The 19,823-nt window shown below is 37.0% G+C and overlaps 1 protein-coding gene across 13 annotated transcripts in view; it reads right to left on the reverse strand.

The window, feature by feature from the left end:
- Positions 1 to 19,823, reverse strand: part of PLCB4 (phospholipase C beta 4) — a 201,971-nt gene that overhangs the window by 58,898 nt on the left and 123,250 nt on the right. For 12 of the 13 annotated variants that reach the window (XM_090134834.1, XM_090134833.1, XM_090134829.1 and 9 more), the window contains 10 exons: positions 14,711 to 14,792; positions 13,492 to 13,592; positions 12,827 to 12,884; positions 8,628 to 8,736; positions 6,665 to 6,875; positions 5,978 to 6,071; positions 5,289 to 5,368; positions 4,735 to 4,819; positions 2,237 to 2,327; positions 1,227 to 1,322 (listed from right to left, as the gene is read on the reverse strand). In XM_090134834.1, the coding sequence (XP_089990960.1) occupies positions 1,227 to 1,322; positions 2,237 to 2,327; positions 4,735 to 4,819; positions 5,289 to 5,368; positions 5,978 to 6,071; positions 6,665 to 6,875; positions 8,628 to 8,736; positions 12,827 to 12,884; positions 13,492 to 13,592; positions 14,711 to 14,792 (1,007 nt within the window). The remainder of the gene's footprint in view (positions 1 to 1,226; positions 1,323 to 2,236; positions 2,328 to 4,734; positions 4,820 to 5,288; positions 5,369 to 5,977; positions 6,072 to 6,664; positions 6,876 to 8,627; positions 8,737 to 12,826; positions 12,885 to 13,491; positions 13,593 to 14,710; positions 14,793 to 19,823) is intronic. The other variant, XM_090134837.1, reaches the window with a different exon arrangement.

The raw sequence follows: 19,823 nt of genomic DNA on the forward strand, positions 1-19,823 counted from the left end.
GAGGAAACAGTATTAAAAAAAAAAAAAAAAAAAAAAGAACAACAAAACAATCATCAACAATGTAGGCTTTGGGAAATAATAAGAAATGAAGGCAGGGTTCTCTAGATAAGCATATAAAAGGTTATTTGCATCCAGACTCCTCAAGTACGAAGTCACTCTCTCCTTATGTGCTCCTCTTATTGGGGATCCTTCCAAATTTGCTTTTCCCATTTGCTTTTAGGGTAATCTCTGTAAGAATCTGGTGTTCTCAAAGCAGCTAAAAAGGTCTCTTAAAAACACATAATCAGTAACCACACTATGTAGTCGGACTTAAATAATAATTGTATAAGTACTTATTCGAACACCTTGGTAGTCTAGAACACAATACTATTAGAAACAAGTATTTCAGAGGAAATCAGCCTGCCAAGCAACAAAATCTCTTCCATACTCCTACATCATTTGAAGACATGAAGAGACCTTTTAAAAAAACCATCATACTTCAATCTTTTTAGAACTTCAGCAACAGATACCATATTTGGATCACAAAGAATATCTACCACTGTGACCTCTACTGCCAGCAACCGCAGTGGCTTTGTGATAGGAAAGTATCAGGAGATAGGCTAAAGCTGGGACATTTAGTACCTGATGGTCATAGGCCAGAACACTGGTACAGACGCATACAGGCAGTGCCTGAGCTACCTCTTTTGAACGTGGACATAGGTGAGGTGAGTCACATCCTAGAAATGTCTTTTTTCTCTGTTGACCATAAACATATTCCATATCACAGGCTCAAATCTTGATGCTAACACTGAAGGTATCTGAATTTTGGCAAGAAAAATCCTATTCTTGATTTCATCCTTATCAGTCAAAATGCAATAATCTAACACATAGACATAAGCATTCAAATAGAAACAGCATCTGTTTTTAAAACAAAGGCCACAGACTCCCAACTTCCCTCCTCATCCCCAGCACATATATACACAGTGAAAATTGACTTGGTTGCTGCTACAGTATGACTTCTGAACAATAAGTGAACTTAAAAATCATCATGAAGTACTAACTGAGGTCATGTTTCTACCACAACCTGCCACAGCTGTGGTACCTAGCTGAGATGAGATAGTGAGGCCAGAAGTCTATATAAATCCTTATGTATTGCGCTCACAGTTATTGCCACTGGCACAATCATGATTGTGTGGGTATGTTTTACAATAGGCAATGTCCAGAGTCCTTTTCTAGGAAATCCTCACCACTTTCTATTTCTTCTTCATTATCATCCTCTAAAATATTCACAGGAGCAGCAGTTTCACCAGCCTCCATCATCTTTTTTAGAGCATCGAGCTGTTCTGTTCATAAGAAAATTTTAAAAAGTTAGTCATGCTATCAACAGTTTGTAGCACAATGAAATACAACAGAACAATAATAAATGATTCTCTGATCCTGAGAGGTACCATTATGTAATGAGATTTTTAAGATCAAGTTTTCAGTTATCAATAAAACATTATGGAAAATAAGCATCATTAGATTGCTACATTTGGAAAGTGGTCAGTAAGAGCTGTATCCAAAGCTCACTGAAGTTACAGAAAATATTTCCACAGATTTCAAAGGCCTTTGAAGAAGCGTATCACTTTGTTAAAGAATAAGCAGAGAGCTGCCTCTTTGGTGGTTGACCTATGTAAACGGAGGCAATGCACTTGAATTTTCAGCTGTGTTTCAGGTAGACAGAATGTGCATTTCAGCTAGACAGAATGGACACAATCATGTATCACTGAAGTTAGAGGAAGGTCTCCATGCTTATCTTTTACTGGGGAAGGACCAGGGTTTGTCACTTTAGCCATACTAGAAACTAATATAGTAACATTATTATTAATGAAAGAAGATAAACATCAGAACTGGTAATAATAACTAGAAGTTCATTTTCTAATTCCATTTCATTTTTTGCTTATCCTGGAAAAGCATGACAAGGTAAACGTACTACTGTAGGCCGAATTTACAAGATATTCTATCTCTGTTATATTTCAGCTTGAACAGCAATCCGATAAAGTCCAGAGTTACATTTCTGGGTCTATCTATGCTCATGCTACACGCAGATAGCAAGGTCTAGAATCCAGCAAGACATAGGAAACATAAGGGCAAACAGAACATCATTTACACACAATCAATATTTTTAACAGCAGTGTACAAGCAATTTGACAACCATAGTAACGAAGTCAATTCAAATCAACCTGGACTTTGTTTAATATTTGACAAGATTACTTACTTTTTTCTACTTCAGGTTTCAACCTTTTATTCTTTATGAGAATCTTTCTTTTGAGGTCATTAGGAGAAGGTAAGGCTTTACCTGGATCAAGCTGTAAAATAGTTTATAGAAACAACTTTAATAACAACTATTTCACCTCTTTATAACCCCATTTGAATTTTGACTTTAGGACAATCATTTTAAGGGGCAGTGAAAAAGCAGTGCAACCTCAGACACAACCATGGGAGTCAGTCTGCAGTTACATTGCTTCCTCTGTTACTTCCCTATCCCAAGGGAAAGCTATGCTCATCTTCAGCAGCCCTACTCTCCTATCCTCTCCTGCCTAGCAATAGGCATGGATGTGACTTGCAACACTTAATCTGAGGACTTCCGAGTTTCACTCTCTCCCCATGGCTCATTTGCAATTCAAGTTATAGAGTAGTCTTTGTAATTTGATCTCCAAATAACTCACCTTATATCATCCCTTCAAGCTGTAATAATTCAAGTGAGGCTGTCCACACATACATACAGAGTAAAAAAGGGCTGGCACCAGTGAATGAAAAAATCTAGTCAGTCCTTACGCAAGTGGCAGACACTATTTTTGCCAGTAGGACTACAGGGTCACATCTTCAGTATTCATAAAAGTTAAATGGCAAGTCTGACTTACATAGGAAGTACAACTTAAGGTTTTAGTCCAATCTGAGCAAGGACAATACACATAATATAGAAAAAAGTAAAAAAAAAAATAAATCCTCTGACTTAAGTCCTGTCACATCACTGCAGCAAAGAAACAGAAATTTGAATATAAGTAAGACACTTTCCACCTTAGACACATAAAGGATATTACATGGGAAGTCTCTTCAGAAGACTATAACTCCCAGTAAGCCATAAATGATAAGGGTCAGAAAATATTGCCATGACTAGTAAAAATTCTTAGAAGAAATATTCTGATATTCTGATCCTTAAATCCAACCCTGAGGTACAAAGAACAAAAAAACAAAGCACCACAACTTGAAACTCAATAAAAGAGGCAGAGGTGACAAATAACAATGAAGTAAAAAACCTAGCCCATCCCAATCTAAAAAGAATGGGTATAAACCTCCTTTGTAGGAGAGTAATAATACCCATAACTACCAAGCTTCCTCAGTTGAGGGAGTTTTGGCATGTTGAAGACAAATCAAAACTGTTTCTGAGAGTGCTTGGGTTGTAATTCCCACTAGATGTCAGTACCACAGAGCTCATTTATTCCCATCCCCATGCACAGGGCATACATGGATGCCCATTTGGATGATACTCGCTCTTACTTAAAAACAAATTTGCTGCAGCCACTGCAATTTCTCTCTTGATTCTTTCCACCTCGGTCTGTATAAGTACCAGAAAACAAGCAGCCATCTCTGTAGCATTTGCTTTGTGAGCGGCTGAGGACTCAGTTCAGCCACAATGAGAAATAAACACAAAATGCAGAAGGCTCAGTAGAGCTAATGAACACAGACAGCAGAGACTAAATACTGGACTCTGTGGCAGTAGCATGGCTGCCTCTGGCCTGCACTGTTTTAGATTTGCCTGAAAGCTGCTGGAAGCTGTTATCTGTGAGGAACGTGCCAAGGTGCCATATACATTAGCAGGCAACAAGACAAGTTTAGTTCTCTGGGAGACACCTTTCATAGCAATAACCTGATATTCATCAAGCTGGTGAGTTGCTGTTCCTGCAATGTGCAAGGAAAGCCTAGAAAAAACATTTAGACGATAATACAAGAAGGACCCTGGAAAGGCTTCACATGGACAGGAGCTAGCTGACAGATCAAGCAGAACCCTCTTTTCCATGGTCTCCCACACCACTGAAGAGCACCTGCAGGTTTTGGTGACTTCTGGCAAGCAGCAAGCATGTTGCTTAGGAAAGTAGGAAAGGACTGGATGAGTGGATAACAAGTTATTAAAGTCTCAACATTGTGTTTGTGAAGAAGTGACTGTTATTATCTCCTACCGCAGAGGGGAGTGAAGTGCGTGCAGATTACAGTGCACTCAATAGTCCAAATGAGACTGCAGGGAACTCTCTGTGCTTAATTTAATTCTTAATGCACTAGTGGGGCTACCCCACTAGAGTGTCAGGCCTGATTTGAGCATGAAGCGTGCAAAGTGCAGCTGAAAAAAAAAGCTTCCCTCAACTGAGAACATGCAATTTAGAATTAACTGTTTTTCAACAATGAATAACAAAATTCAGAGTTATGTATGACCTGGAAATATAATGTAAGTGGTGTATTTTATATAGGAGCTGGCATTACATCACACATCAAGGGGATGGATTTCCCCATGCTGCTTTCCAGAGCCTTGTACAGAAGAAACTGAATAAATCAGATGTTTGTACTAAATAGTATGTACACTCAAATGCACTAGTCATTTTTGAAAGCACAGGACTGGCAGTCATCAGCAATTCCACTATAGGTGGTATGATACAATTTTTTTCATCTCTAAAATACTGCTAATTTTAAAAAATAGAAACGCTATCACAGATAACTTACTGGATGTGTTTCTAGAGGCTGCTTCAACAGTAGATCTCCAAAAAGATCTTCACAGTATTTTGACATCTTGTACTGTTGATATTTGCTGGAAAAGATTACAATGGTTAATTTTTTACATATTAAAAAATCTAAATCACTATTATACAGCAAAATAGAAAAACAGAAAGGAATGTAGTCATCCCAAATTATATACAACCCAATTTTTCTCAATTGAGACATATTACTTTACTGTAATTAAAGTGTCAATAAAAGTCTATTATCTGACAGACAAGAATATAATAATACCAAGAAAGTAGATTAACTGAATTCCACACGGCTAATGGAATATACAAATATCTTTCACAGCTTGAGCACAGATAAAAATACTGCCATTACTAAGCTAGCTAAAGATTGACTACTACATTAAAGAACAGTCTATTCCAGCTGACAGCCAGTATATCTGCATAGTCCAATACAGTTTTCAAGTTCATTCAAATCTTAGTATTTTTGAGTTGTATCATCTTTCTTATCCACTGTACTATTAAAAAATAAAAATAAAAAGAGGCACTATATACCTGCAATGATTTTCAAATGAAAGAATGACGGGATACTCTGATGTAACAAAAGCTGTTTCCTTAATGGCTTGAATTACATCCTTCAAAATGCAATAACAGGATTCAAAATTACAATAAATCAAATTACAATAAATGAAATATTTTTTTGTCTTCCTCCCCATCCTGAGAAACACAGAGCTGAGTTTCAAATGTGCCTACTCAGAAATCAGAACCAGGAAAAACTGTACGTTCCTTTTCTTCCCTCCCTCTCCCCCTCCCCCCCAAATCTGTACTCAGCACCCAGAAGTGCTTGCAGTTTCACCTGCAACCCATCAATGCAACCTTTGATCTCCTGCCACCTTGTCCTGACAGGAAGAACTTCCATTCCCAGAACAGGTTCTGCATCTTCAGGCTGTTTCTACAGCCAAAGAACTTCTCAGACAATAGAGAAGATATTTTCTCTGCTGAGCAAGGAGCCACAAGATGTAATAATATGGGACAAAAAAAGTTAGCAGCAGTAACCCAGGGACATAGAAAGCGAGTCAGAAATGAGCCTTAAGATCTCGGGAGAAGAAACAATGCCTATATAATTTGTCAGTCTGTCACAAGGGAGCAATTGCAAATGCTCAGAAGGGGAGGGTACCGTGCATGGATTCTTGTCCAGGAGTCCTACTGGGGTTTATTGCCAGGTGGAGTGATTAGGTATTTACCTTGAAAAGAATATCTGTGCACATTGCTTTTCCATGTGTTATGATTGGTTCTTGGTCTTCACCTTTTCCGTCCCAACAGTCAAGCTCAACACACCTAAAAGCATAAGAAAAACATCACCTTTCTTAGTTTTTCAATACAGGTGAGCTACTCAAGAAACATTCTGAGCAGTGAGTTCTGAGTAAATTACTCTGCAGTTTGAGGCACTACACAATCTTTTTAAAGCTGCACATGCATAATTTCAGACTGCTTTTATAACATTGGGTGTACTATCTCAAATATAGTATGAACAGGGTAACATTTGAACGATAATTATTTTTTAGTATTGTAGCACTTGCCTAATTTATTCTCTTACTCAGTTAACTGTGACACATATCAGTGTGTCAAGAAATTAAACATGAAATCATAAGCTGATTCTTATTTACTCATAAAGTTCTTAATTACAAAGGAAGAAGGCCACAAAAATCCATTTTTTGTTTTGATATGAAACCTATCTTTCTCACAACCTGTCTCCTGATTTCTATGTTCCACTATCTTCCAATGTTTTTTGTGATGAAATCTTAATAAAGCTTCATTTACCACAGTTTTACATTTTCACATTCACTTCTACAATAAATCATCACCAAAATACATAGTGTATGTTCAAAGTATTATTCACAAATAACAAAGACGTATCTACTGCTTCCAACCTGCATCCAGCCAAAAGCACTTGTCTGTACATCTCCACCGAAGACTTGCCACCAAACTGCCTGCCTGTTAAATACGTGTTGTGAGAGGAGCTGATAAAATAGTGAGCCAAAGGATGGTCCATTTCTTGATATAATTCCAAACGGTCTAGGAAAACTGGGGCATTTTCATCTGACATCAAGTATCTGCAAAATCCATCACTTGATATGAGACCTAGAAGGGAGAAGAAGTCGTAGTGAACTACTGCTAGAAATTTATAGTGAGAAGGATAATAACTACTTTTCAGAACGTTAACCCTAGCACAAAAGGTATGTCTACACAGGTTTCCCAGCAAATAGCTCTCCCTTTGCAGTGCTTCAAGCTGACCAGCAACACTCTCCCTAGTGCAAAATCTGCCACCACGTCTCCAGAAAATAAAATAGATGTGTAAGAAAACTGTACATCTGGCATTTACCATAGTTGACCTAAATCATCAATGGGACATGATAAGGCAAATAAGTAGTGACTTCTCCTCAGAACACTCCTAGCAATTTTGGACTCTGGGACTTTGTGAGCCAGAAATTGTGAGCTTACTTTTAAGTATTCTGTGATACTTTTCCCTTCTAATGTTTAGTCCTGCACTGAACGTGCTACATTGCTATTGATAAGCTTCCACCAAAACAAGTAGAGATGTATCTTGACAACAACTGCATGTGTTCATTTGCAAAATGTTAGTAAACTCCAGGATACCTTCACATTTGCTGTTTGAAATACAGGTTTATTCTTTTACAGTGAAAAGCAAACCATTTTCTACAATGAACATAGGACGTACAGTGATTCAGAGAACAAAATTCATAACATCCGTCCATTATTTCTCTGTTGTTATATGCTTCATAAAGTATAAAAATAAAGGATAAACTGCAATGATAAATTCAATAATAATCAGTACTACTAATATCATTTTTTTACAGCAGCCAAGACAGAGAGAAATCAGAAATGATCTGAGGTAGGGAAGAAGGGATTACTCACAAAGAGTCCTTGCAAAGAGTTAATGGGCTCTAATTTGAAGACTGCAATCCCAAAAGTCACATAGGAGCACTCAGCAATTGTTAAGGCACATTTCACAGCAGTCCTATGTTTAAGACAGCTTTTCTCTTATGCAGAGAACTTCATTATACTAGTAAACCTGCTTTTTAAATTCTGTTTCTAGTATTCTGAAAAAAATCCTCTAGTGGAGCTTAAATTTTCTGTGCTTTGTGTCAGCCAGATGTGAACTCTCCTGGAATGTCTTATTCAAATCCTCTCAGCTGATTCTGATTTTTGGAAGAAAGGAAAAAGGGAGAAAATTGAATTTAATGTTTAAGAATGTTGATCACTGAGAACTTGAAAGCTGAAGCACAAAATTATTCTCAAATTTTAGCAGCTACCTTAGTGGAAAAAGGGCTCAGCTGGGCAGGTATTCGAGACAACTTAAAGTCTTCACAACTTAAAGAAGCTCAGTGTCCTATAATCAACAGACTGATCTTTGCACTTTTACCATGCATTGACCAAGTAGAAGAATTTCCTTTTCCAGTGTTCCTGAGCAGTCTCTGGTTACTAAACCACACAGCATTAACTTGTCCCTTCTGCTACTGAAGATGAGTTAGTTTCTTATTGTTACAGAGTAGAGAAAGCATGAACATTGGTTGAGTCAGTTGCTTCTTGCTACAGAGTAGTGCATGAATGTTGTTTCTTAAACTAAGTGATTTGGAGCACAAGCAACCAAACAAAAGGTGTTGAGTTTAATTATTTTGCTCAACAGCAAAGTTGTATTTATGAAAAAAAGAAAGGAAAATACATTGTGAGATATAAAGCCACTGCTGAGATAAATTCTTGCGTTCTTTAAATGCTAAGGAACAACTCGATTTAAAATGAAATCATCTCTTTGTCCTGATGACTGCACTGGGATAAAAGAACAGCAAATGTTGAATTTCCTCCCACATTTACCTTTACTCTTCAAGTCTTCATCTGGCTCATATGTCTCAATTATCTGCATTGCTCTTTTTGTGTCATAAAAGGGAAATAAAATTTCATTGAGCCGAGGATCTCGTTGATGCTAAGGTTAGAAAACAGTGGAATTCAGCAAAACAATACAGTGCATGCCTATCATCCAAGAGCATTTCATTACTGCAGATGAGAAAGAAAGAAGTGGACGTTTAAAAAAAAAAAAAAGCCCTACAACTTTCACCCTACCCACCAGTAACTTCAGCTTTAGACAGAACACAAACCCCAGCTTTTGTAAGAAACCTATACAGTTTGACTACACAGTGGATTTCTTTCAAAACACTTTTAAGTGTATAACTGGTCTTACTGCTACTTGTTCATTAAAATAATGCCTGCACGTGGTATATGTCTCAATGAAATGTTGAAAATAAATAGCTAAACTTGTCTTCATAAATTCCCTCTCTTCTTCCCTGTCCTTTTTGTATGTCATGTAAACTGACAGGCTTTACTGATGGCACAGTAAACATCTCCTGTCTTCAGCAATATCTGTTGCTGAAGTATAAAGAATTTTAGGTCTGAATTTAGTGATATTCAGCTACTGTTGATTATTTACAAATTGCAGAAACACTGTCATATTAAATACTCAAAAAAGAGGAAATACAAACAGTTTAAAAGATCTTCAAAGTATTTTCATTTCACAGAAATTTATGGTATTAGGATTTCTTAATATATTTAGTATTAATCTGTTCTTGATGTAATTTTGCAGTGATTTCTAACACACTACTAATCCACCGAGTTTTTCAAATTTTTGCTTAATACTGTGCTATGTAACATTTGTTTTCCTCCATGCTGGATTAGAGCTGCACACTGTGTGCCTGATTCTTCATTAAAAGGAAATTAAAAATATAAAGAACTGAATGGAGTAGTGGCATGTAAGCAGAAGCAATAAAACAAAGAAATAAACATGACTGTGGAAACATTTTTTTTACCCCAGTAGATGCACAGTTTTCAAGCTGCAGTTTAAGCAGAAATCAGAACTGTAACAGGCCACCCCCATACTGGTGATAAACAATTTGGAGTGGACAGGCTTGGAACAGCAGTATCAGCATTTGCTGTAATTCCTCATGTGTAAATTTTTGGCATTTTTTCAGGAAAAAAAAAAGCAATTTCCAATCAAAAAGAAGCACTTTACCTCTTTTCTTACATTCAATACAGTGATGAATGTGCTTTACTGATTCCAAGAAATTACAACCAATGCCAATTTAATCATGCAGACAAGGAGGGATCTTTCAAATAATGCTACTGACAGTATGTAGCATCTAAATTATAGCATTTTCATTCACTACAGATTGGCTGTCTGGATATTTAAGTAAAACTCAGATGAAATATGAAATGAGAGCAGCTGGATGCAGGACATAACTTGCTAAGCAGCACACAACAGCAATACATTGGCATGCAACAGCACAATCTACTGTGACAAATAAGAAACCTTTTATCATTAGTGACAATTCTCTACTACAAAAAATGTTAAGAAATAGTAGGGAAGATTCTTATTCAAGAAGAGTGTTCTTTCCATTTCTCTTTCTATAATTTATCATAAGCAAACAGAATAAAATAAATGGGATAAGGCAAGAAGATTCCTCTTGAGGAGTCCCCAGAATTATCAAAAGAAGCTTAGAGCAAAATATTCTTGTTGCAATTATCACTGCTCATTATGTATTTTTTTCCTACTTATTAAAAGGATGTTTTTATGTTTACTCAGTTTAAAAAAGAAAACAAATTTTACAACTGATGAAGTGTTATTTTTAAAAAACCTAGAATGTTTACTAGTGCCTCTGAACTACTGAGTTTGTTGGCAAGAAAAGCTGTAACACAAAAGCTGATCAAAACTAAAAGCATGATGTTTCATTTAAAAAGTCAACACGTCCCAAGACTAGTTGTGTATGTCTACCAAAGCTGCTTTTGCTTGTTCTGGTTACAATATGAAACAGGACACTTCTTACACCAGACATTCTAAACCGTATGAAAATGAACATTCTAAAAATATGCAGATAAAGAATTCCTGCATAGTTCTGGAAAAAGAGAAAGATAATTTATCCTCTCTGGCCTCCAGTCTCCTATTTGAGAGGATAAAAAGTGAGTTGCTAAGCAGTTCCTATGCCAAAATCAATTTTACATATTTGTTGAATTTCTTCTGTGCGGTGGGCTAACAATGACATCCTTCTGTGGAAATGGAAAAAAAAAAAAAAAGAGCAAGCAAGTGGACGGAAAAGAGGAAGAGCAAGTGAGAAAGTGAGAAGGAGGGAGGTGGGAAAAGAGGGAGAAAGTGGGAAAGAGAAAGGGCAGTGAGAAAGAAAGGGAAAAAAAGGATCTCCTCATACTTCCTTCCCAAGAGAAAAGATGAATTCTGGTCAGACCACTGAATTTCCATTTTGACATTTAATTGGCCTATAATTTATTGCTGCAAATGAATTGCAGGAGCAAATCTCAACAGTAGTGATCTCCGTTGCTTTTCTACTACGTTTTCAAACTTTAAAAAACACCTATGCAAAGTACTCAGTGCCTGACAATAATTAGATTTATTAAAACTTCTCAGGAATTTTAACACCAATATACAATTAAATAAGCTGTCAGCCAGCAGCACTTAAAGTCAAACAGAGAAAACGGTTCATCTGGAAAAACTCCAGGAAAGATGTTCACTCTCCACGTACAGCCAGTATTCTTGTGCTCCCTGAAAGAGCCCTAATGCTTACAGCTTCTGTGGCCTGCGCAGGAGGTAACTGAATTCAAATTAATTTAGGTCAAAGATTCTCATGAATAATTACTCTGCCAAACAAATCCTTCCCCTATATTATCACAATAAACTTTTTGTATTTACTAACTGCAATCCTGGCCTGTTGTGAAGGGGACAGAAAGGATCGCTTTGGGTGTGAGATCCTGGGTTTTTTTTTTTGTATCTTTTAATTCATGACCTAAATCTTAAACTCCAAATACATTCAGAGACCAGAATACCTACAACACAGAGCCAAAGGCATTGGTTTCAAATGGTCAGAGGCAAGTGCCTCTATAAAACCATTTGACTATTTTTTCTGAACTCTAGTAACCAACTAAAGGGCAACATTGCCATTAGTTATGAAATGCTAATCTCACAATCTCACTGTTTTGTTTTTTTTTTTTTTTTCTGAGTACATTTTACATGTAATTTGGTTGGAATCAGGCATGTGTTCCCAACTGAATAAAAAAACTATATTCTGAATTTGATATATGGAGAAATTATTGCTTGAGTTTTCATACAGAAATATCAGAAATGTATTTCTGATATATATATACACACACACATAGATTGATAAATAAATAGTAAAATAATTTTAGATTGAGAGATTTTTTGTGAGGCTCCAAAAAGATCATTCAGAGAAGTAATCCATGTTCCGGATGACAAGAATCTACTGGCACCAACACAGGTAGAATGCATTTATTTTCTATGCATATGTTCCTGTCAAATCTACAATAGTGGATTTAGTTTTGCAATTCTGAATGAGTCAGTCTTAAATAACTTACTGTGCTTTAGGAATAGGAAAAACAAAGCAAAAAAGAAACAAAAAAACCCAACCCTCACATTGTTTATTGAACTACTTTGCATACACACTATTTTTAAGAAATAATACTCTTGCCATCAATTGTAATCTGGAAATACAGAAATAAAAATATTTTCTTTTATGCTGCACATTTACTATTTAAAAAATAATACAGAAACCCTGAGAATACCCTCTCATCTCTTAGATTTGTAAGAGTTAGATATACTACCGTATTGAATCAAACCAAAGTTTGTAAAAGCCTACTTTATTTTTTCTAGCATATTTACCTTTGGCCTTGAGATGAAAATAATCTCTTGTATTAAAATACTGGAATGTGTTTATAATAGAAATGCATTGAATCTAACATTATAAAACGTATAAAACATACATAATACAACATAACACAACAGCAAGTAATCAGCAGATGCAACCTGCAAAGCCAACATGTAGAAAGCACAAGAACGTGTATGGTTGGAGCTGATTTTTGCACCTGGATGTTACCACAATGGAAAGATCAGCAGAACAAAAGCATAGCAAATAATGGCACGATACATGCAATGAAAAGACTGGAAGAAGCAAGCCACTGCAGACAGACTTGTATGGTAGTTAATGTATGAAAAAGCTTACTTCATTTAGAAAGCTCACTAATTGGTCTACCGTTAAATAATCAGTTTTGTCTCCATTGCTGAAAAGAAATTTATTAGAGAATGTAAGTTTTCATATATGATGCTACAGTAGGTATGATTTGCATGCTGACATTGTCAATACTTTTAAAACCTTCAACTTTTCTACCTGAAGTAGCTCTATAATCTCAAAACAAACAATCACAGAAAACAAACTGTCTATGCTCAGCACAGTATATCTCCCAAACTTGCTATAACTTAACAGATGTTACTTCATAAAACAAGTAAGCCCTCCAGCTGAGAATAAATTGAAGGAAGAAGCTTTTGAAACTTCACATTTCTTACTTAGTTAGTTCACATACTGTATTAATCACCTACAGGAGCAAGTTAAAATTACGGTAGTTAGTAAAGCCAATGCAGGGGGGAGATATGGGGGTGGGAGGAACACAAGTTCCAGGCACTTCCTGTAACTTATGTAAAAGTGGCTCTAAATACAGAGTGAACTTTTACATTAACAATATGAGAGAGAAGGAAGGGGAAAGACTGAAGTTTGTCTTAAAATACTGCTGATTAAAGGTTAGATAATTACTGTGTTCTGTTATGATTAGATACGGACTAAAATTACAGTAAAATCAGTTTAAAGCAAGATTATATTCAATTTGAACTTACATCTTCTTAAAGAGGTCCTCTATGTCAGTTCTGGGACATATCTTTTGGGTGAGCTCATAAAATTTCTCGTAAGTAAATGCTGCAGGCTCAATTTCATCATTCTGCAACAAAAGGCAAAGTGCATTTACTCAGCAAAAGACAATATGCTCTTTTTCGTAGAGCATATCTTACATCTGAAAAAGGAACCAAGTACTGTTTTAGCTCCTTACCCATTATGCACTTTATTTAGTTTATTTTATCTTTTCTGCAAACAGTTCTAAATTCATCTTTATCAGAGATCTGTTTGACATTCTTATATTCTGATCTCATAGTCACATTAATTCTACATAAATAAAGACATGGAGCCCAGTACTTATTTTTCTAATGGAGCTTAAAAAAAACCTGCAAATTCCACAACAGTGTTTTAACTACAAGATACTTTTACGGAAGCCAAGGCATTTCAAGAAAAAGTTTCAGATTTGGTACAGTGGCTCTAAATAGCAAAGCAGCTCTTATAAAAGAGTGTTTGAAATTTCCATAGAAGGGAATGCTCAGCTTACACATTCAGTATCATGCCCTTTCTTGACTGAACAAGATGAGCACTGCAGCACTGAGGAAGAAGTTCATCCCTAGTGTCAGGCACTGTGTCCACTGGGAATCCACATTTTTCTACACTCCTCTCTCAGGCTAGAGACAGTGAGAGCTGCTAAGCCTGCAATTCTGCCTCTCACCAGCTTTAGCAGGTGCAAAGCCAAGGACAATGGGCTGGAGTCTCCAAAATGAAAGAAGAGACCTTTGGCAGGAGTCAGAGTGAAAAAACCAGTCATAACTACAGTCACTTGTCACTTCTCTGGGGCTGCTCGCAGGACAATGCTGGACAGCACTTCAGTGAAAGGGAGCAAAGGAAGCAAAGAACATGAAGAACCCAACAAATGAAACTGAGAGGGCAGCACGCAACAATATTCTGCATTCAAGTACTTTGTATAAATGCAGGGGGGAAGGAGGAGTGGACCAGTTATTGCAAAAAAGAAGAGAAGCCTTATTTAAGAATTTCAAGGACTGCTTTGTCATGAAGCACATTAAATACATCTTGGTTTTAGTAAGCAACCTGAAGTGATGAATAAAGTACTTGTGAACAACAGGCATGTATTTACATCAAATGACTTTGATCACAGATATGAATTTGAATGATTCATCAGTTTATTCATATACAAAAAAGTTATTCAAAACTGCTAAATACCTTTCCACTGGGAAGACCTAACTCCTTGAGTGCTTGAAAGATCACTTTTTCAGTTTTACCTGATGCAAAGGTTCTGGTAATGCTAAAACAAAAAAGATTGGGAAAAAAAAAAGTTAGTCACTTTTTAAACAACATGTTCTCTGACTCTTGCTTTTTTACTGCCAATGTTTTCCTCTGACTTCAGTTGATGAGTGTTTGCATCTTCCAAGAAATAGAGAAGCCGAAAAAGTGGCTTAAGCTTCATGGAGCAGCACTACCCTGCCTGCCATCCATTAGAAAATCCACCAAAATGATGAACTGCAAAAAGAACAAACAGCAATACAGAGCTTTGCAAAGCATTATTTTGAATCTTTTCAACTCCATGCATAGATAAATGTGTTTAAGAAGTAGCAGTTTCTTCAAGTGAGAAGACTCGTCTCCAGGCATAACAGATTGCTGTGATTTCCTTTCCAAGCATTAACCTATGCTTCCCATACAACTTGTGATGCAGGCCTGAACCATTCCCAATGGCAGACTCTTTCCTTTTCCTTAACCAGCTGCAGTGTTCATTTCACTCTTTGAAAGCTCCTTCATTTCACTGGCATTATGAATGTCTCAGTTTTAGGAATACTATGCAATTAAACAGGTTAACATTCAATTCCATAAATCAGGAATGATTTCACCATGCATGAGACTGACAAAGTGGTTTCATTCGCAAGAAAACAAATCCAATTAAAGTCTAACTATTTCATAAGATTAAAACATTTGGTCTCCTTCTGTTCCCATTTGAGACAAATTTGAATAATCTCTATCTCTGCAAAAAAATAGATCTACATTTCCTCCTCCTTACAAGGGTCTAAATCTAAGTTTCCCAAATTCCTGATTTAGATATCTCAGTCCGGGATCTATAACTGGGATCTAATTCTAATGCTATGACAATGTGTACTACAGTGGGAAAGATCCTACAGTTGCCTAATGAGAATATGTTGCCCTTTATCATCAAGACAATCATTTATGGAGGCTTTTTATTAGCCTCACACAAAGTAAATAACTTCACAGGGAAAGAGATGTGAAACAGTTGCTGTTATTTTTTGTCATTGTAATTCAGTTATCCTATTCTTCAAAATGCTCTGAGGCTGCTGTGTCAATATTTTCATACTGATACTCTTTAATTTCTTTATTGATGACCTGGACAAGGGGATCGAGTGTACCCTCTGTAAGTCTGAAGATGACACCTAGTTGGAACTAAGTGTTGATGTTCCTGGGGGAAGGAAGACCCTTCAGAGGAATCTGGACAGGCTGGATCATTAGGCTAAGGCCAATGGGACGAAGCTTAACAAAACCAAATGTTGGGTCCTGCTCTTTGGTCATAACAACCCCATGCAACACCACAGGCTTGGGGCAGAGTGGCTGGAAGACTGTGTGAAAGAAATGGACCTGAGGGTGTTGGTTGATGCTCAGCTGAAGATGAGCCAGCAGTTGTGTCCAGGTAGCCAAGAAAGCCAATGACATCCTGGCTTGTATAAGAAAAAGCGTTTTTTACTTTGTTCTTATAACAGTTCGATTTCTATGTTCCTGTTTAGGCACATAAATCACAGAATCATAGGATTTGAAAGGGACCTCATCATCTATTCCAACCCAACTGCTAAAGCAGGTTCCAAGCAAAGGATGAAGAGAGTGAGTAGGATAAAGAATAGGATAAATAAATATTTGACTTTCAAAGCTGGTAAGTACTAAGATGTTTTCACTAAATTACAGACCGAGTTTAACTTTAGGCACTTATTTCTTAAACAAACAAATAAACAAACTCAGCAGCTATTTTTCTACTGATTTGAAGACACAGAATAATGTCAGTTCTATATTTTATGATCTGTCTCTGGCCTGGTAAGAATTTTATTCTTGTTCTTGTGAATTAGATCCCAATAATAAAAATAATAAAATATTGTTATAAGTAACTAATCAGAAAATGAGAGGCAAGATTCCCTAGCTATAGAAAATTTATTTTTTATTTCAAACTTCTTTATTTCAAAGATGACAGCAAACATAATTTGTAATGAGAGCAGCAGTCTAGAAACAAGTGCATGAATCAAATAAGATTTTCAAAGTATAGTATGACACTTTCATTTTGCTAAGGGTATTGTAAATAAATCTACTTTTTCTTCTACCTGTGGAGACTTCATCCTAATGGATTTATATGCATCTTGTTGCACATCTTGAAAAAAAATTGAGTCATTTCCGATTCAAGCAAATCACTGATTGATAGATACCTACAGATGTTAACTCCTCACATTCCACTGTGTATGAGTACATAATTGTATTTATTTTTGGCAACATGTGAATGTTTCCTCATTTTTAAAAATACTTCCCAAATCTAGGACTGAGGGGTACAAATCTATCTTGCATGTTGATGGATTCAATGACTATTACTTTGAACATTTACCACTTTCAAATAATTACAAATATCAAGCCAACACAAAGACAGTTCAGAAATATCATTTTTTTCTGGCTTCACAGAATTTACCAAGCTCAAAGAGGGCAGATTTAGGTTATATATAAGGAAAAAATCTTTTACAGTGAGGGTGGTGAAGCACTGGAACAGGCTGCCTAGTGATGGATTTGATGCCCTGTCCCTGGAGACTTCAAAGACAAGGCTGGATTAGGCCTTGGGCAACCTGATCTAGCTGTGGTGTCCCTGTTCATTCCAGGGGAGTTGGACTAGGTAGCCTTCTGAAGTCCTTTCCAGTTGTAAGAACTCTATGATTCTATGATCAGTTTGGCTAGCACTGGAAGTACCACTGCATACACTGTACAAAAAAATTATCTTTAACTATCACTTCCAACCATCATCTAACTGTAGAAACAGACACTTCTTTCAGATGCTCTGGAGAAATTGACACAAGACATGTACTAAAACATGCAATTTCAGATCAACTGAATTAAACAAGTATAAAACTGATTTAATTGTCACTCATCATAGCTTAGTATATTTTTTACTGTTTTATAAATCTTCATAGTTAGAACCTAAATTAGCTCAAACTCTTTTTAATGCAGTCACAATGGATGAGCATAGATTGAGTTAATTTCTAAACATGCTTTATCTCAACAAGTGCAAATCGCACTTACAGAAAATTTGTTTTATGCCAACAGAAAGTTGCTTATTTTTCATGCTAACAACACTCACTATTTCAGACATAATTTACAGCAGTCTTGGAGTCAGAAAATACAAAATATCTAGTGATCCCCTGAAGGTTTCTGCACTTATGTTATTAGTAATATTATTAGTAATGTCCCAGAGTAGGTTAAAATCCAAAAGTAGCTAAGAATAATTTTAATGACTTCACAATCCCAACCATGATAACAAGGAGTCAGGAATATTTATATCATTCACCCTCTCAAGGCTTGTCCTTCTCTGTGTCTACACATTAGCTGCAACAATCTGCATTAAACCAATGAAGAAATCAAAGAGCTCTGATTTCACTGATGATTTTTTTTTCCCGGATTTTACTTCCTTTCTTTGTAAAAGTGAACTAAATGTGATCTTGTGATACACATTTCTACGGCTCAACAGACCATCTGATTCTTCTTGTTCTGAGAAAATAATCTTTGTATGATTTTCTTCAGAGCTACAGCCACTGCTACAAGTGTGCCCAAGCAGCAGGAGGAGGTGGATATTTGACAGAATGGGGCTAACTAGAAGACACTGAATTGAAAAACGGGTAGGTATATGGGAGGGACTGACCACAGCAATCTTGAGGTCTGTTGAATAGGAAGTATGAGCGGTTTAAATCAGTGGAAAGACTTACCAGGGAAAGGCTTGGATAAACAATATGAAACTAACTTCATGGTGCATAGCAGAAGCATTCTGTCCACGTTTCCCAAAGCTTTTGGTTTACCTTCCCTCAGCTGGTTTCTACATCCAAATTATCTTTTCCTTTGTGGAGAAAGACATAGGATCCAAGTGGACAACAGGCTGGCCATGAGCCAGCAGTGAGTCCTGGTAACCAAAGGGGTGCATTAAAAGGAGCATGGCCAGCAGGTCAAGGGAGGTGATCCTCCCTCTCTACCCTGCCCTAGTCAGGCCTCACCTGGAGTAATGCATCCAGTTCTGGTCTCCCTGTTACAAAAAAAGACAGGGATCTCCTGGAAAGAGACCAGAGGAGAGACACAAGGATGATAAAGAGCCTGGAGCATCTCCCCTGTAAGGAAAGGCTGGGTGACATGGGTCTGTTCAGCCTTGAGAAATGAAGACTGAGAGAGGATCTTATTAATATTCATAAATATCTTAAGTGTAGGAGACAAAGGGACATGGCCAACCTCCTTCCACTGGTCTGTGGGGACAGGATAAGGGGAAATGGCCATAAACTGGAACATTAAAAGTTCTGCTCCAATATGCTGAAGAACAACTTCACAGTGAGGGTGACAGAGCACTGGAACAGGCTGCCTAGGGGGGTTGTGGAGTCCCTTTCTCTGGAGACATTCAAGATCCATCTGGACACCTACCTATGCAGCCTGCTGTAGGGAGCCTTCTTTGGCAGGGGGGTTGGACTTGATCTCTGAAGATCTCTCCAACTCCTACAATTCTGCGATTCTGTGATTCCAATGTGAAAGCAAAAAGTTTCTGCTATTCCACCTTTTCTCTCTCCACACTCCTCCTCTGCACTAAATGTTTGTGGGAGGAGAAGAGGAGTTGCCCACAGCTGAGACACCTAGGTACTTGTGTCCCACTTCATAGTAAGTAGGTGGATCAGGACACTTCCATGATCATAGTGTCCTCAACTGATGCTCTGCTGCAGAGGGGAGGATAGAGCTCTGGTTCACCCATTTTTCCAACCTGAGTCTAAAGAGCAGTCTAATTTTCCTCCTACATTCTCATTCCTCCTCTATTCCTTTCCTCCTGTCTCTGACATCTCTCCTATTCCTGTGAAAGTGTGATACTGCACTTACTGGATGAACTCAAATATGTTGCTACATTTTACCCACAATAACATAATGAACCCTTTGAAGTGTCCAGATGTAAAGGTTCTGTTTCCCTCTGCACAGTGTGGAAGAGTAAGTTTGTCAGAAATTCACATTGCAAATCACTTCTGCAAGGAGTTAAGCTGCCAGAGACCAATTTGTGTCAACCTGGCACTCT

The sequence above is a fragment of the Phasianus colchicus genome, chromosome 2 (assembly GCF_987193195.1).
Source record: "Phasianus colchicus chromosome 2, bPhaCol1.hap1.1, whole genome shotgun sequence".
Taxonomy (NCBI): domain Eukaryota; kingdom Metazoa; phylum Chordata; class Aves; order Galliformes; family Phasianidae; genus Phasianus; species Phasianus colchicus.